The 15,113-nt window shown below is 42.2% G+C and overlaps 1 protein-coding gene across 1 annotated transcript; it reads left to right on the forward strand.

Annotated features, from left to right (window-relative positions):
- The first annotated feature begins 1,472 nt into the window (after positions 1–1,472).
- Positions 1,473–5,291, forward strand: LOC109870256 (28 kDa heat- and acid-stable phosphoprotein-like). Its single transcript, XM_020460681.2, has 6 exons — positions 1,473–1,656; positions 2,158–2,240; positions 2,987–3,064; positions 3,259–3,383; positions 3,597–3,748; positions 3,923–5,291. Exons 1-6 carry the CDS (start codon positions 1,644–1,646, stop codon positions 3,955–3,957), a joined length of 486 nt encoding a protein of 161 aa, XP_020316270.1. The 5' UTR covers positions 1,473–1,643; the 3' UTR covers positions 3,958–5,291.
- The last annotated feature ends 9,822 nt before the right edge of the window (positions 5,292–15,113 follow it).

Genomic DNA, 15,113 nt, shown 5'->3' on the forward strand with positions numbered 1-15,113 from the left:
GGGGTAGAAGCTGTTTAGGTTCCAGAGGCTTCTAGACTTGGTGCTCCGGTACCGCTTGCTGTGCGGTAGCAGAGAGAACAGTCTATGACTAGGGTGGGTGGAGTCTTTGACAATTTCGAGGGCCTTCCTCTGACACCACCTGGTATAGAGGTCCTGGATGGAAGGAAGCTTGGGCCCCAGTGATGTACTGGGCCGTACACACTACCCTCTAGTGGGAGGCCGAGCAGTTGCCATACCAGGTGGGGATGCAGCTATAGAACCTTTTGAGGATCTGAGGACCCATGCAAGAGAAGGTTTTTATACTTTTTCTTAAAGAGGGATAACTGTAGACTCCATTAACTCAAAATGTACTTTTATTGGCGGGGATGCTTGAGATTGTGGTGAATGTGTTAAGATCAGACACCAGCTACTATGCAGATATTTAATTCAAGACCTAAACAAACAAGCCTATCCATCAAGTACTTGTGTGGCAAGAGTGGCAAGAGACAATTCTATAGTAACAGGCTGTTATTAACAGCAATCTCAGACACCATATCAGACAAATTCAATCTGATTAGCTTTCTCAAACAGGCCAAGTCACTGTAAACAAATGCAGTAAATACAATCATAATCCAAAGGTTTAGTCAGTCGTTCATTGAGTAAGCATTGCACCAGTGTGTGGGGGAAAACAAAAACAAAGTGACATTTTCACTGTTTGGTTATGAATTTACCAATTATTACTCAGTGTGAGCCACAGTACCTCCTTCCACAATATACATTCCACATTTGAGACATGGATTGTGTAACATACCCCACTCCTGCCTCCTAGCGAGGAACACCCTCTTGATGGACAATGGGAGTCAGTACAACCAAGAGGATGGAGGCTTCATCCCCTGATGATGGCTGGGGGCAGCATGATGCTGCTCAGCTGTTTCGTTGTTACTGGGTTCTCCTACACCTTCCCCAAAGCCATCAGTGTCTACTTCAAAGAGCTGATGAGGGATTTTGTCGTGGGTAACGGCGACACAGCCTGGATATCCTCCATCATACTGGCCATGCTCTATAGCTCAGGTCTGAAGACGATCAAAGAGATGCTTTAGGGGCCTCTGAGGTTGAATCCTATACGAAAAACAAAGCTGTCCAATGTCAACAAAAAACTGCAATTTTGAATGGGAGGATCAAAATAGAAAATGTGACCATCTTGGACATGTATTTTGTCTGGAGATCTGAATCATTTCAATAACAAATACACATGCCTTGTCTGTGAACTGTACTGAACAAAAATATAAACGCAACATTTGCTAGTGAAAAAATAACCTCCACAAAAGTTATTATGGCGGTGCTTAGTTAAAGCAACGCACCTATAGACATGTGTTTATCATTGGCTATTTTTACTTTTCGTACGTTGTGCATGTGTTTTCCTGGTGTGAATGGTCTGTTGACAAGTCTGTCAAAATCCCTGTGTAGCGATTGGCTGAATATTGCGTCATTGTACTTTTAACGCCTTCCACTCTTGTTGCTCTCAGGAAGCGGGTAAAAGATAGTCTAGCTGGAAGAGGACTGTGTCGCGAAGGCCTTTTCTTTAGAAAATAAACTCTATGTTTAACTGGAAACAGTGAACTTATTTATTTGCGGTCTTAGTCGTTCAAGTTCCTATACCAAATATGCCAAGAGGCGGTGAGTATCCAGCGCCTTTATTTTCGCTAACGTTCCAATTGTAACTGTTAGCTAAGTTAGCCAGCCAACGTAATATCAACTCAAGAAATATAGCTTGCTAGCTAACTAATTGCTGGATCTGGTCAAATGTATCTTCTACTTGAGTATCAACGTTTCGTGAGAACTGACGTAACGTTAGTTAACTAGCAAGCTAACTAGTTGCAGCTGTTAGCTAACTAATTAGCTAGCTAGTTAGCTTGCAAGCTAGGCTACTGTCTCTACAGTAGTTGATCGCTAAACTTGGTCTGGTGAACACCATTTGTACCAAGTTAATTTCATCCCCAGTAGTAATGATATGTAACTGAGTTAACATTATGCCACAATATAGTAAGGCAGCGAAGAAGCTCAATCACTTTCTGACATCTGTAACCATCCTGCAGAGTGAACGTCATGTCTGACTCATCTCTGGTTCTCTGATCTCCTACAACATGCCTTGCTCTCATTTGTCGTTTGTTTTTTTAGGTAAAAAAGGTCACAAGGGCCGGGGAAAGCAGTTCAGCAACCCTGAAGAGATTGATAGACAGATGAAAGCACAGAGAGAGCTGGTGAGTAAAGGACCCGTGGCTCTGAGGGGATATCTAGTTTTTGCCCCTTGTGGTTAACATAGTTCTAAACAGATATTATAGACCACATACAAGGTTCCAGCTTTGCAAGTGCAATGTGTGGGAAATATATGTTCAACCTGCATTTACTTGCTGATATTTCATAAATTCTTGATTTGGAACCCACCAGTGGACTTAAACTCCCATTTCAAATTGCAGGTGTAACTCCAACGAATAAATATACCGAAATATTTTAAATCCAGATTGAGAAATACCTTTTAGAATATACTGTGTGATAAATGCCTTTTGAATATGTGTAGGTCTTTTTTTGGGTGACGCTGTGTAAAGTGCTCTCATGTTCTTCCACGTGTGGCTGCGTCACTTAGAAAGCTAAGGAACGCTACATGACGCTTCACCTAGAGGGGAAGAAAGACCTCTTCTAGTTCCAGCAATGATGTTGGGAAGATAGCGATGTCCTTACACTAAATTACGAGGGAGCTCTTTACTCTGCAAAAAGTGGATTTAATATTTTTCTCTATTCTGTTTTTTGGCGTTCCACCTGCCCTCGATTGGAGGTATTGTCAAGGATGGTTAAAAATGTGTTTACCTTGCAGTCTATAGCCTGGCTGCTCGAACTCCTGCACCAGTTAATTTAGCTAGTAACATATATCTATATATTCAGAGGTGTGAAATGCATTTCAAACAGACATGATGTCTTGAACATGATCTAACTGGTGAATGTGTGATAGGAGGCGAATGGTGGAGTAGAGAAGGAGGAGGAGAAGTCATCAGGATCTGACGACAGCAGCAGTGAAGAGGAGGACGTTGTGAGTGCGGGATCTCCTTTTAATGTCTAGTCTGTCCGCTAAGGAATTAGAAGTGTTGTGGTTTTACTGAAAGGCTTGTCAAGATGCACCTACTCACTTTCAAAGTGTCACCTACCATTTACTTGTCAGCACTACCTCAGTCAGAGCTGCAGTGTTGGCTCTCTGTTCAATGGCTTGATGTTCTGTTACTGCAGAATAAGAAGAAGAGTGGAGTGGAAGGATTGATTGAGATTGAGAATCCCAACCGTATATCCCAGAAAAGTAAGAAGGTGACCGAGCTTGATGTCAACGCACCCAAAGAGCTGTCACGCCGAGAGAGGTGAGGATCTCTCTTTTCCTTCAAGTCTCAGGCCTAATGCCAATGTCTAAAATGAAACGATTGAAGTCAATGGATTTAGGAAGATCCCATTTTGACTTGTTGGTGAGTAGGTGTAGGCAAGTAAGTCTTGGGAGTAGGTGTAGGCAAGGATATGTTATCATTCTAAAGTCTTGAAAGCAGGACCCGGTTTGACCATCTTGCTTTCTGTCTCAGGGAGGAGATAGAGAAGCAGAAAGCTAAGGAACGCTACATGAAGCTTCACCTAGAGGGGAAGACAGACCAGGCACGGGCCGACCTCGCCAGGCTGGCCATCATCAAGAAGCAGAGAGAGGACGCACAAAAGAAGAGGGACGGCCTCAAAAAAGGTGAGGGATAAGGAATCTCTCATACTGTGCTTGTCTTTTGTGCTATACTGTCTGACAGGAACACAGGGCTTAAATGGTTAGTCAGAAAGTCATACAGTCACTGTTTATTCAGACAGACTGTGGTTGCTCCTTTTGAATTCAGTGCCTGACTGTCTTTATCTGACAATTTCCTAGAAAAAGAAGCTGAAGACTCCAAGTCCAAGCGTTAGGCCTGTCTCCCGAGGACTTGGCCTGGAAAACGATCTGGGGAGGATGGAGAGACAAGAAGACTGTAGGAGGGGATCGATATGAGGGTTGTCAGCTCAGGGGTAATATGTGCTTGGGCTCCTGCCCTTCATCTCCGATGAGGGAAGGGTGTGAGCCGGGCGTTATGGAGGAGACGGAAAAGGAGCACTTCAGGTTTGCCTGTTTAGTTCCTCCGTATTCTGTGAGGTCACAGCGGCAGGCATTCTAGTGTCTTCACTCCTCCCCTGTGTTCTAATTCTAAAGCTGCTGGAGATCATTCTTTGATTATATTTTTTGCATTTTAACACTGTTTACTTATGAATGGGAAGTGTTGTGGGAGGATGAGTAGGGGTTTGTATACTTTCATCTGACCTGTTATTAAGGTGAATCAGGTGGTGGTGTTAGGGACAGAGGAACATGTTATACAGGAAATCTTTATGTATTCTTTATTATGTTCTGTTTCATCTATACCAGTTGTCTTCATTCACAACCTGACAGTTGAAAGTCATTTGCCTCCAAAGGAAACCTGTGGGAAAGAAGAGGTCCCATAGGGAGAAGTGTCTCAGACAAAACATGTATAAAGGAATGTCAGCCTTTATGCAACTTCTATTTAGGTGTTGGAGTTTTTACCCTTTATTCTGTTGGTGTTTCTGCCCAGACATGTTTAGCGCCTTTCAGCCGCCAGCTGGCTCTAATTTCTGATTGAACCACCTTGCAGCCTAAAGTCTTGTAGTCAAAAAGGAGCTCTGTTGGCATAAAAATTCGTTGTTAATATTTCCTAATTACCTTGAAAAAGCATTGCTGGGGCCTCATACTGTAAGTCTCTTTTGCAGTGCTATGTTTTCTCTTCTATAATTTGTTTGCCTTTGACAGTTTACACAGGGCAATGTCAATGGTCGTGTTCCCCTGCTCAGAAGTTGGATGCATCAACAATGGTTGCGTGCATCCTCATCGACTGTGGTCAGGCATCAGATTGCTATAACATAATGTGGTTAGCTGATGGGTAAAATACCTTTCTGGGCATTGTAAGATTTGGCATGCATAAGCAACGGCTGAGCAGAGGAACGAGCCCACTCTATTAGTCATAAGGATGCTATGCTATAGTGTGATGGTTGGAACCTGAGATGCCTTTTAACAGGAAAGCAATATTCTATGAATGGAGGTGGCTGAAACTCATTTCTCTCTTGAAAACATACAGTATACAAAGTGTTTTAATGTTTATAAGAATGACTCTCCAGGATTGGTCAATTGTTTGATTTGTCTGTATTTGAGTTCATTTGTTGTATAGAAATAAATACATTAATAGATAAATTAATAACCATTGTTTTGGGTATCATTTATCTTTTATTGAATGGACTCGTAATACATTCTTAGCCTACGCTGCACCATACACATCACACAGTGCATTTTGAAAGTATTCACACCCCTTCCCCTTTTACACATTTTGTTTTGCTCCAGCCTTATTCTAAAATGTATTAAATGAAAAACATTTTCCTCATCAATCTACACACAATACCCAATAATGATAAAGCAAAAACAGGTTTTTAGAAATGTTTGCAAATGTATTTATAAAAAACAAGTTATTTACGTAACTATTCAGACCTTTGCTATGACACTCGACAATGAGCTCAGGTGCATCGTGTTTCTGTTGATCATTGTTTCTACAACTTGATTGGAGTGCAATTGTCGTAAATTCAATTGATTCATGTCATGATTTGGAAAGGCACACAGCTGTCTATGTAAGGTCCCACAGTTGACAGTGCATGTTAGCGCAAAAAGCAAGCCATGTGGTTGAAGGAATTGTCCGTAGAGCTCAGACAGGATTGTGTCGGCACAGATCTGAAGGGTACCAAAACATTTCTGCAGTATTGAAGGTCCCTAAGAACACCGTGGCTTCCCATCATTCTTAAATGGAAGTAGTTTGGAACCACCAAGACTTCCTAGAGCTGGCCGCCCGGCCAAACTGAGCAATCGAGGGAAAGAAGTCTGGTTCCCAAGAACAGTGGCCTCCATTCTTAAATGGAAGAAGTTTGGAACCACCAAGACTCATCCTAGAGTCGGCCAAACTGAGCAATCGGGGGAGAATAGCCTTGGTCAGGGAGGTGACCAAGAACACGATGGCCACTCTGACAGAGCTCCAGAGTTCCTCTATGGAGATTGTAGAACCTTCCAGAAGGACAAACATCTCTGCAGCACTCCACCAATCAGGCCTTTAGGGCAGAGGGGGCAGACAGAAGCCACTCCTCAGTAAAAGGCACATGACAGCCCGCTTGAAGTTTGACAATAGGCAACTTAAGGAATCTCAGACCATGACAAGCAAGATTCTCTGGTCTGATGAAACCAAGATTGAACTCTTTGGCCTAAATGCCAAGTGTCACGTCTGGAAGAAACCTGGCACCATCCCTACAGTGAAGCATGGTGGTGGTAGCATCATGTGGTGGGGATGTTTTTCAGCATTAAGGGACTGAATGGAGCTCAGAGAGATCCTTAATAAAAACCCACTCCAGAGCACTCAGGACCTCAGACTGAGGTGAAGGTTCACCTTCCAACAGGACAACAACCCTAAGCATACAGCCAAGACAATGCAGGAGTGGCTTCGGGACAAGTCTCTGAATGTCCTTGAGTGGCCCAGCAAGAGCCCAGACTTCAACTTGATCTAACATCTCTGGAGAAAGCTGAAAATTTGCTGTGCAGTGATGCTCCGAAGCTATTCTGACAGCATGAGAAAAACTCCCCAAATACAGGTGTGCTAAGCTTGTAGCGTCATACCCAAGAAGGCTCGAGGCTGTAATCGCTGTCAAAGGTGCTTGAACAAAGTACAGAGTAAAAGGTTTGAATACTTAAGTAAATGTGAAATGTTTTTTTATTTTTTATTTTTTAATCTCAATTTTGTGATATCCAATTGGTAGTTAGTCTTGTCCCATGCAGTAAATCCTGTACGGACTAGGGAAAGGAAACACTGTACAACTGGTGACCGTGTCAGCGTGCATGCGCCCGGCATAGGAGTCGCTAGACCGCGATGGGACAAGGACATCCCAGCCGGCCAAACCCTCCCCTAACTCGGACAACACTGGGCCAATTGTGCGCCGCCTCATGGGTCTCAAGGTCACAGCCGGCTGCGAGTCAGCCTGGGATGGAACCCGGATCTATAGTGATGCCTCAAGCGCTGTGATGCAGTACCTTAGACCTCTGTGCCACTCAGGAGGTCAGTTTTTTTTAATATACTTTTGCAAACATTAAAAACCTGTTTTTGTGTTGCCATTAAGGGTTATTGTGTGTAGATTGATAAGGGGGGGAAAAACAATTTAATCCATTTTAGAATAAGGCTCTGACGTAACAAAATGTGGAAAAAGTGAAGGGGTCTGAATACTTTCTGAATGCTCTGTATGAAATTGCAGAAGCTGTAGGCCTAATTATACGGACTCTTTTTTTTTTATGCCTCTCATATAGAACATTTAGTTCTTGCACACCCCAAGCTTTTCAGAGCTGGACAAAAGATCTGCTTTGGCTTCAGTAGCTGATGTGAATGCTCTGACAGACGGTGTGTAATACGTTGAGTCCACTGCTTGGCTGCTAGGGTGTCGTTGAACAGAGTGGTAACACACAAGATTATGATACTGTAGTGGATTTGGGGGACAGCACTGATGGTCGCTACAATGCATATAGGTGAAACCATTTCTTCCCCCCGAGATGGTAGCTGAAGACTATAAGCTTTGGCTATTGCTTATTGCTCATTTTCCACACTGTTCACCAATCTACCCATCACCCCATACCTAGTGACTATCTCTTTGCAATTTCACTGTGACCACCAGGCTGCAGTATTTGATAAGGCCACAACAGCCAATCTGCCCATGAGCCTACATGCAACTGTACTGATGTTGTAGATAAACTGGACATTTTCAGAAATGTCAACGATAGTATAAGCCTATCAGAAAACATAGCTAGGATAGATTGCTATTGTGTCACTACTCACATAACATAGTTATTAGACTCAATATGAGAAGTGACACCCAGACTTCAATAGATTGTGTTTCCCCTTTTCTCTCTCTCTCACATCCTGCTCCTATGAGTGCTGTGACCAGAGCGCTTCCATTTACAGAAGCAGAGACCGAACAGAATGTCAGATCGTCCAGTATTATTCGCCCATAATAGCACCATAGACGTTGTATTTAGATTCTCATGTAAAGTAAAAGTATCGTGCATATCCTCAAGTCATCGGGGGACTGATGTTGACACAGACAGGCCTGTATTCAGTGATGTGCTTTGAAAATAAATGGATAGGTGTGTGTGTCTTGGTAAATCCTTGTTAGTAGCTACTACAAGATTTACCAAGGGCCCTTGCACAATCTACTATGCATGGTGCATCCTCAACCAGCACACCCGAAATTAAAGATGCAGAATACTACATCTAGGCAGACATACAGTATACAGCAGGGATCATCAACTAGATTCAGCCATGGGCAGATATTTTCTTGACCAAGGCCCTTCTCCTCCGATTGCTCAGTTTGGGGGGCGGGAACATAATTACAAATAATTTCTAGATTTCAAATTAACCACAAGAAGCCAAAACAGATATAATATTTGACTAAAACATAATAATTTCAAACCTTGCTTACATTTGTATACGATCACATCTCTCTATTATGTTTTGGAATACTTGGGAACAGATTTACAAAATTAATATAACTTGGAGCTGATTTCCTGGAGTTTTTACAGTCTATGTCCAACAATTAAAATATTTTATTTATGCTCCTAAAACATGTGTCCACATAAAACCACCCGTGGGTCACCAGTTGGGGAAACCTGGTATACAGTATACTTTGAGTGTACAAAACATTAGAAACAACCTCCTAATATTGAGTTGCACCCACTTTTGCTCTCAGAACAGCCTCAATTCTTCAGGGCATGGACTCTACAAGGTGTTAAAAGCGTTCCACAGGGATATTGGCCCATGTTGACTCCAATGCTTCCCACAGTTGTGTCAAGTTGGCCGGATGTCCTTTGGGTGGTGGACCATTCTTGATACACACGGAAAACTGTTGAACAGGAAAAACACAGCAGCGTTGCAGTTCTTGACACAAACCGGTCTGCCTGGCACCTACCATACCCCGTTCAAAGGCACTTAAACATTTTGTCTTGCCCACTCACCCTCTGAAAGGGACACATACATAATCCATGTCTCAATTGTCTCAAGGCTTAAAAATCGTTCTCTAACATGTTTCTTCCCCATGTCTCTGGATTTATTAGGTTACATCAATAAGAGATCATAGCTTTCACCTGGATTCACCTGGTCAGTCTATGTCATGGAAAGAGCAGGTGTTGCTAATGTTTTGTATAATCAGTGTATATGACTCAGACCATTAGTTTATGTCATCAATCATACATATGGACGTTTACATCCTATAACTGTATAGTACAGTAATATATTCCATCAAACTGATCATCCTCAATTAAAGGTGAAGATTACGACATCTAGGCAGGTATACAATGCATTTGGAAAGTATTCAGACCCCTTAACTTTTTCTACATTTTATGATCTTACAGCCTTATTCTAAAATGGATGAAATAGTTTTTCCCCCCTTATTAATCTACACACAATACCCCATAATGACAAAACAAAAACAGTTTTTTATTTAGCAAATTAAAAACTGAAATTTCACATTTACATAAGTACTCAGACCCTTTATTCAGTACTTTGTTGAAGCACCTTTGGCAGCAATTATAACCTCAAGTCTTCGTGGGTATGACGCTACAAGCTTGGTACACTTGTATTTGGGGATTTTCTCCCATTCTTCTCTGCAGATCCTCTCAAACTCTCTATTTGCCGGACTCTCCAGAGATGTTTTATCGGGTTCCAGTCTGGGCTCTGGCTGGGCCACTCAATGACATTCAGAGAATTGTCCCGAAGCCACTCCTATGTTGTCTTGGCTGTGTGCTTAGGGTCATTGTCCTTTTGGAAGGTGAACCTTCGCCCCAGTCTAAGGTCCTGAGCGCTCTGGAGTAGGTTTTCATCAAGGATCTCTCTGTACTTTGCTCCGTTCATCTTTCCCTCAATCCTGACTAGTCTCCCAGTCCCTGGTCTGAAAAACATCCCCACAGCATGATGCTTCCATCACCATGCTTCACCGTAGGGATGGTGCCAGGTTTCCTCCAGACGTGACGCTTGGCATTCAGGCCAAAGAGTTCAATCTTGGTTTCATCAGATCAGAGAATCTTGTTGTGAGTTCTTTAGGTGCCTTTTGGCAAACTCCAAGCGGGCTATAGTGCCTTTTACTGAGGAGTGGCTTCCGTTTGGCAACTCTACCCTAAAGGCCTGATTGGTGAAGTGCTGCAGAGATTATTGGGTTTCTGGAAGGTTCTCCCATATGCACATAGGAACTCTGGAGCTCTGTCAGAGTGACCATCGGGTTCTTGGTCACCTCCCTGACCAAGGCCCTTCTCCTCAGATTGTTCAGTTTGGCCAGCTCTTGGAAGAGTCTTGGTAGTTCTAAACTTCTTCCATTTAAGAATGTCCGAGGCCACTGTGTTCTTGGGGACCTTCAATGCTATATACTGGTGTGTGCCTTTTCAAATCATGTCCAATCACTTGAATTTACCACAGGTGAACTCCAATCATGTTTGAGAAACATCTCAAGGATAATCAATGTAAACAAGGATGCACCTGAGCTTAAATTCAAGTCTCATAGCAAAGGGTCTGAATACTTACAGTACCAGTCAAAAGTCTGGACACACCGTCTCATTCAAGGGTTTTTCTTTATTTTTACTCTTTTCTACATTGTAGAATAATAGCTAATACATCAAAACTATGAAATAACACATGGAATCAGGTAGTAAGCAGTGTTAGACAAATCAAAATACATTTTATTTTTGAGATTCTTCAAAGTAGCCACCCTGCCTTGATGACAGCTTTGCACACTCTTGGCATTCTCTCAACCAGCTTCATGAGGAATGCTTTTCCAACAGTTTTGAAGGAGTTCCCACATAAGCTGAGCACTTGTTGCTGCTTTTCCTCCACTCTGCGGTCCAACTTGTCCCAAACCATCTCAATTAGGTTGAGGTCGGGTGATTGTGGAGGCCAGGTCATCTGATGCAGCACTCCATCACTCTCCTTCTTGGTCAAATAGCCCTTACACAGCCTGGAGGTGTGTTTTGGGTCATTGTCCTGTTGAAAAACGAACGATAGTCCCACTTTAATTTGGTACTGTCCATACATAGCTCGTTTTGGTCACAGGTCAAGGAATGGCTGAAGAATTTAATCATTTACCTGGAGCTAACACTGTAGATAGCAATACTGGGTGATTTGAAAAGTCATAGTCATACGAACAATAATATAAACATTTTTGCTAAAAGTAGTTTTATCTTTCATTTACAATCTGTAGAAGCTATGAGAATATGAAGGTTCAGAACGTTTGTGAAGCATCACAGCACAGTTGAAAAATATATGGCAAATGGATATCCACTTTGGATGGTGTTAAGAGATAGTGGAAGGGGTTGAATGGAGCTGAAGGGTGGGACTAATAACAACAAGATAATAAATGTAAAATATACTGTGTCTGTAAAATGTATATATAGGTTCAGAACATTTGTGAAACAGCACAGTTAAAAATATATAGCAAATAGAAATCCAAATGAATGGACATCAGAAATAGAGGAAGGCCAGGACTAAAAACAAACTAAATATAACTATTGTAAAATAGATTGTGTCTGTGTCTGTAAAATATATATAGTATGTATAAGCTGGAAGTAGAAGCATACGTGTTGTTATCTAGTAGTTTACTCCAATTAGAGGAGTAAGGTTTCAGGGAAATAATAAAGTAAAATGCATTTTTAAAATATATATATGTGTATTTGTATGTATATTTATATATATGTGGGTATGTGTACAGTGGGGCAAAAAAGTATTTAGTCAGCCACCAATTGTGCAAGTTCTCCCACTTAAAAAGATGAGAGAGGCCTGTAATTTTCATCATAGGTACACTTCAACTATGACAGACAAAATGAGAAGAAGAAAAAAAATCCAGAAAATCACATTATAGGATTTTTAATGAATTAGACTAATTTATTGATTGATTGATGAAAGCTACAAGCAGACCACCATAGTCCCTGTGCCCAAGAACACTAAGGTAACCTGCCTAATTGACTACAGACCCGTAGCACTCACGTCCGTAGCCATGAAGTGCTTTGAAAGGCTCTCTAGTGGCTCACATTAACACCATTATCCCAGAAACCCAAGACCCACTCCAATTTGCATACCGCTCAAACAGATCCACAGATGATTCAATCTCTATTGTACTCCACACTGCCCTTTCACACCTGGACAAAAGGAACACCTACGTGAGAATGATATTCATGGGCTACAGCTCAGCGTTCAACACCATAGTGCCCTCAAAGCTCAACACTAAGCTAAGGATCCTTGGACTAAACACCTCCCTCTGCAATTGGATCCTGAACTTCGGGCCTCCCCCAGGAGGTGCGGGTAGGTAGCAACACATCTGCCACGCTGGTCCTCAATACTGAAGCCCGTCAGGGGTGTGTGCTCAGTTCCCTCCTGTCCTTCCTGTTCACCCACGACTGCATGGCCAGGCACAACTCCAACACCATCCATAAGTTTGCTGACGACACAACAGTGGTAGGCCTGATCACCGACAACAACGAGACAGACTATAGGGAGGAGGTCAGAGACCTGGCCGGGTGGTGCCAGAATAACAACCTATCCCTCAATGTAATCAAGATAGAGCACACCCCCATTCTCATCGACAGGGCTGTAGTCGAGCAGGTTGAGAGCTTCAAGTTCCTTGGTCTCCACATCACCAACAAACTAGAATGGTCCAAAAACACCAAGACAGTCGTGAAGAGGGAACGACATAACCTATTCCCCCTCAGGAGACTGAAAAGACTTGGCATGGGTCCTCAGATCCTCAAAAGGTTCTACAGCTGCAAAATCGAGAGTATCCTGAATGGTTGCATCACTGCCTGGTGCGGCAACTGCTCGGCCTCCGACCGCAAGGAACTGCAGAGTGTAGTGTGTATGGCCCAGTACATCACTGGGGCCAAGCTGCCTGTCATCCAGGACCTCTACACCAGGCGATGTCAGAGAAAGGCCCTAAAAATTGTCAAAGACCCCAGTCATAGACTGGTCTCTCTGCTACCGCATGGCAAGCAGTACCGGAGCGCCAAGTCTAGGACCAAAAGGCTTCTCAACAGCTTTTACACTCAAGCCATAAGACATAAGGCTGCTGCTCCAGTTTCAACTGTTCTGCCTTATTATTATTCGACCATGCTGGTCATTTATGAACATTTGAACATCCTGGCCATGTTCTGTTATAATCTCCACCCGGCACAGCCAGAAGAGGACTGGCCACCCCACATAGCCTGGTTCCTCTCTAGGTTTCTTCCTAGGTTTTGGCCTTTCTAGGGAGTTTTTCCTAGCCACCGTGCTTCTACACCTGCATTGCTTGCTGTTTGGGGTTTTAGGCTGGGTTTCTGTACAGCACTTTGAGATATCAGCTGATGTACGAAGGGCTATATAAATACATTTGATTTGATTTGATCTCTTTTACGCTACTGCTACTCTGTTTATCATCTATGCTAAGTCCCTTTAACTCTACCTACATGTACATATTACCTCAATTAGCCCAACTAAGCGGGTGCCCCATTGAGTCTGTACTGGTACCACCTGTATACAGCCTCACTACTGTTATTTTCACTGTCATTTTACAGTTTTTTTTATTTCTTTACTTTACTATCTTTACTTTACTATCTATTGTTTACCTAATACCTACTTTTTACTTAAAAAGTGTACTGTTGGTTCGGGCTTGTAAGTAAGTATTTCACTGTAAGGTCTACACTTGTTGTACTCGGGGCAAGAGACACATGAACTTTAATTTGGTTTGATATGCCCTCTTACAAAAAAAAGCAAACCAGATGGGATGGCGTATCACCGTAGAATGCTGTGGTAGCCATGCTGGTTAAGTGTGCCTTGAATTCTAAATAAATCACTGACAGTGTCACCAGCAAAGCACCATCCCACCTCCTCCTCCGTACTTCACAGTGGGAACCACACATGCGAAGATTATCAGTTCACCCACTCTGTCTCACAAAGGCGCGGTTGGAACAAAAAATCACAAATTTTGACTCCTCAGACCAAAGGACAGATTTTCACCAGTCTAATGTCCATTGCTTGTGTTTTATGGCCCAAGCAAGTCTCTTCTTCTTATTGGTGTCCTTTAGTTGTGGTTTATTTGCAGCAATTCGACCATGAAGGCCTGAATCACGCAGTCTCCTTTGAACAGTTGATGTTGAGATATGTCTGTTACTTGAACTCAGTGAAGCGTTTATTTGGGCTGCAAACTCTAATGAACTTATCCTCTACAGCAGAGGTAACTCTGGGTTTTCCTTTCCTGTGGCGGTCCTCATGAGAGCCAGTTTCATCATAGCGCTTGATGATTTTTGCGACTGCACTTGAAGAAACTTTCAAAGTTCTTGAAATTTTCCGTATTGACTGACCTTCATGTAATGATGGACTGTCATTTCTCTTTACTTGTTCTTGCCATAATATTGACTTGGTCTTTTTACCAAATAGGCTGTATTCTGTATACCACCCTGACCTTGTCACAACATAACTGATTGGCTCAAACCCATTAAGAAGAAAAGTAATTCAACAAATGTACTTTTAGGAAGGCACACCTGTTAATTGAAATGCATTCCAGGTGACTACCTCATGAAGCTGGTTGAGAGAATACCAAGAGTGGGCAAAGCTGTCATCAAGGCAAAGCGTGGGTACTTTGAAGATTTCAAATATAAAATATAATTTGATTTGTTTAACACTTTTTTGGTTACTACATGATTCCATATGTGTTATTTCATAGTTTTGATGTCTTCACTATTATTCTACAATGTAGGAAATAGTAAAAATAGAAAACATTCACAAAAATGTCTACAAACCTGCTTTCTCTTTGTTATTATGAGTATTGTGTGTAGATTTATGAGGAAATGTTTTTATTTAATCAATTTTAGAATAAGGCTGTAACATAACAAAATGTGGAAAAAGTCAAGGGTCTGAATGCTTTCCGAATTCACTGTATATATTATTTCACATTGATATTGAAAAACCCCTCTTCCTCTGCTGCTGCTTCAGTTG

Source organism: Oncorhynchus kisutch, linkage group LG25 (genome assembly GCF_002021735.2).
Source record: "Oncorhynchus kisutch isolate 150728-3 linkage group LG25, Okis_V2, whole genome shotgun sequence".
Lineage (NCBI taxonomy): Eukaryota > Metazoa > Chordata > Actinopteri > Salmoniformes > Salmonidae > Oncorhynchus > Oncorhynchus kisutch.

Bases quoted from the DNA above. Each gene is read 5' to 3' on its own strand.
- LOC109870256 (XM_020460681.2), top strand. The intron at 2,241-2,986 runs GTGAGTAAAGGA...AATGTGTGATAG, and splicing joins TGAAAGCACAGAGAGAGCTG to GAGGCGAATGGTGGAGTAGA. The intron at 3,384-3,596 runs GTGAGGATCTCT...TTTCTGTCTCAG, and splicing joins GAGCTGTCACGCCGAGAGAG to GGAGGAGATAGAGAAGCAGA.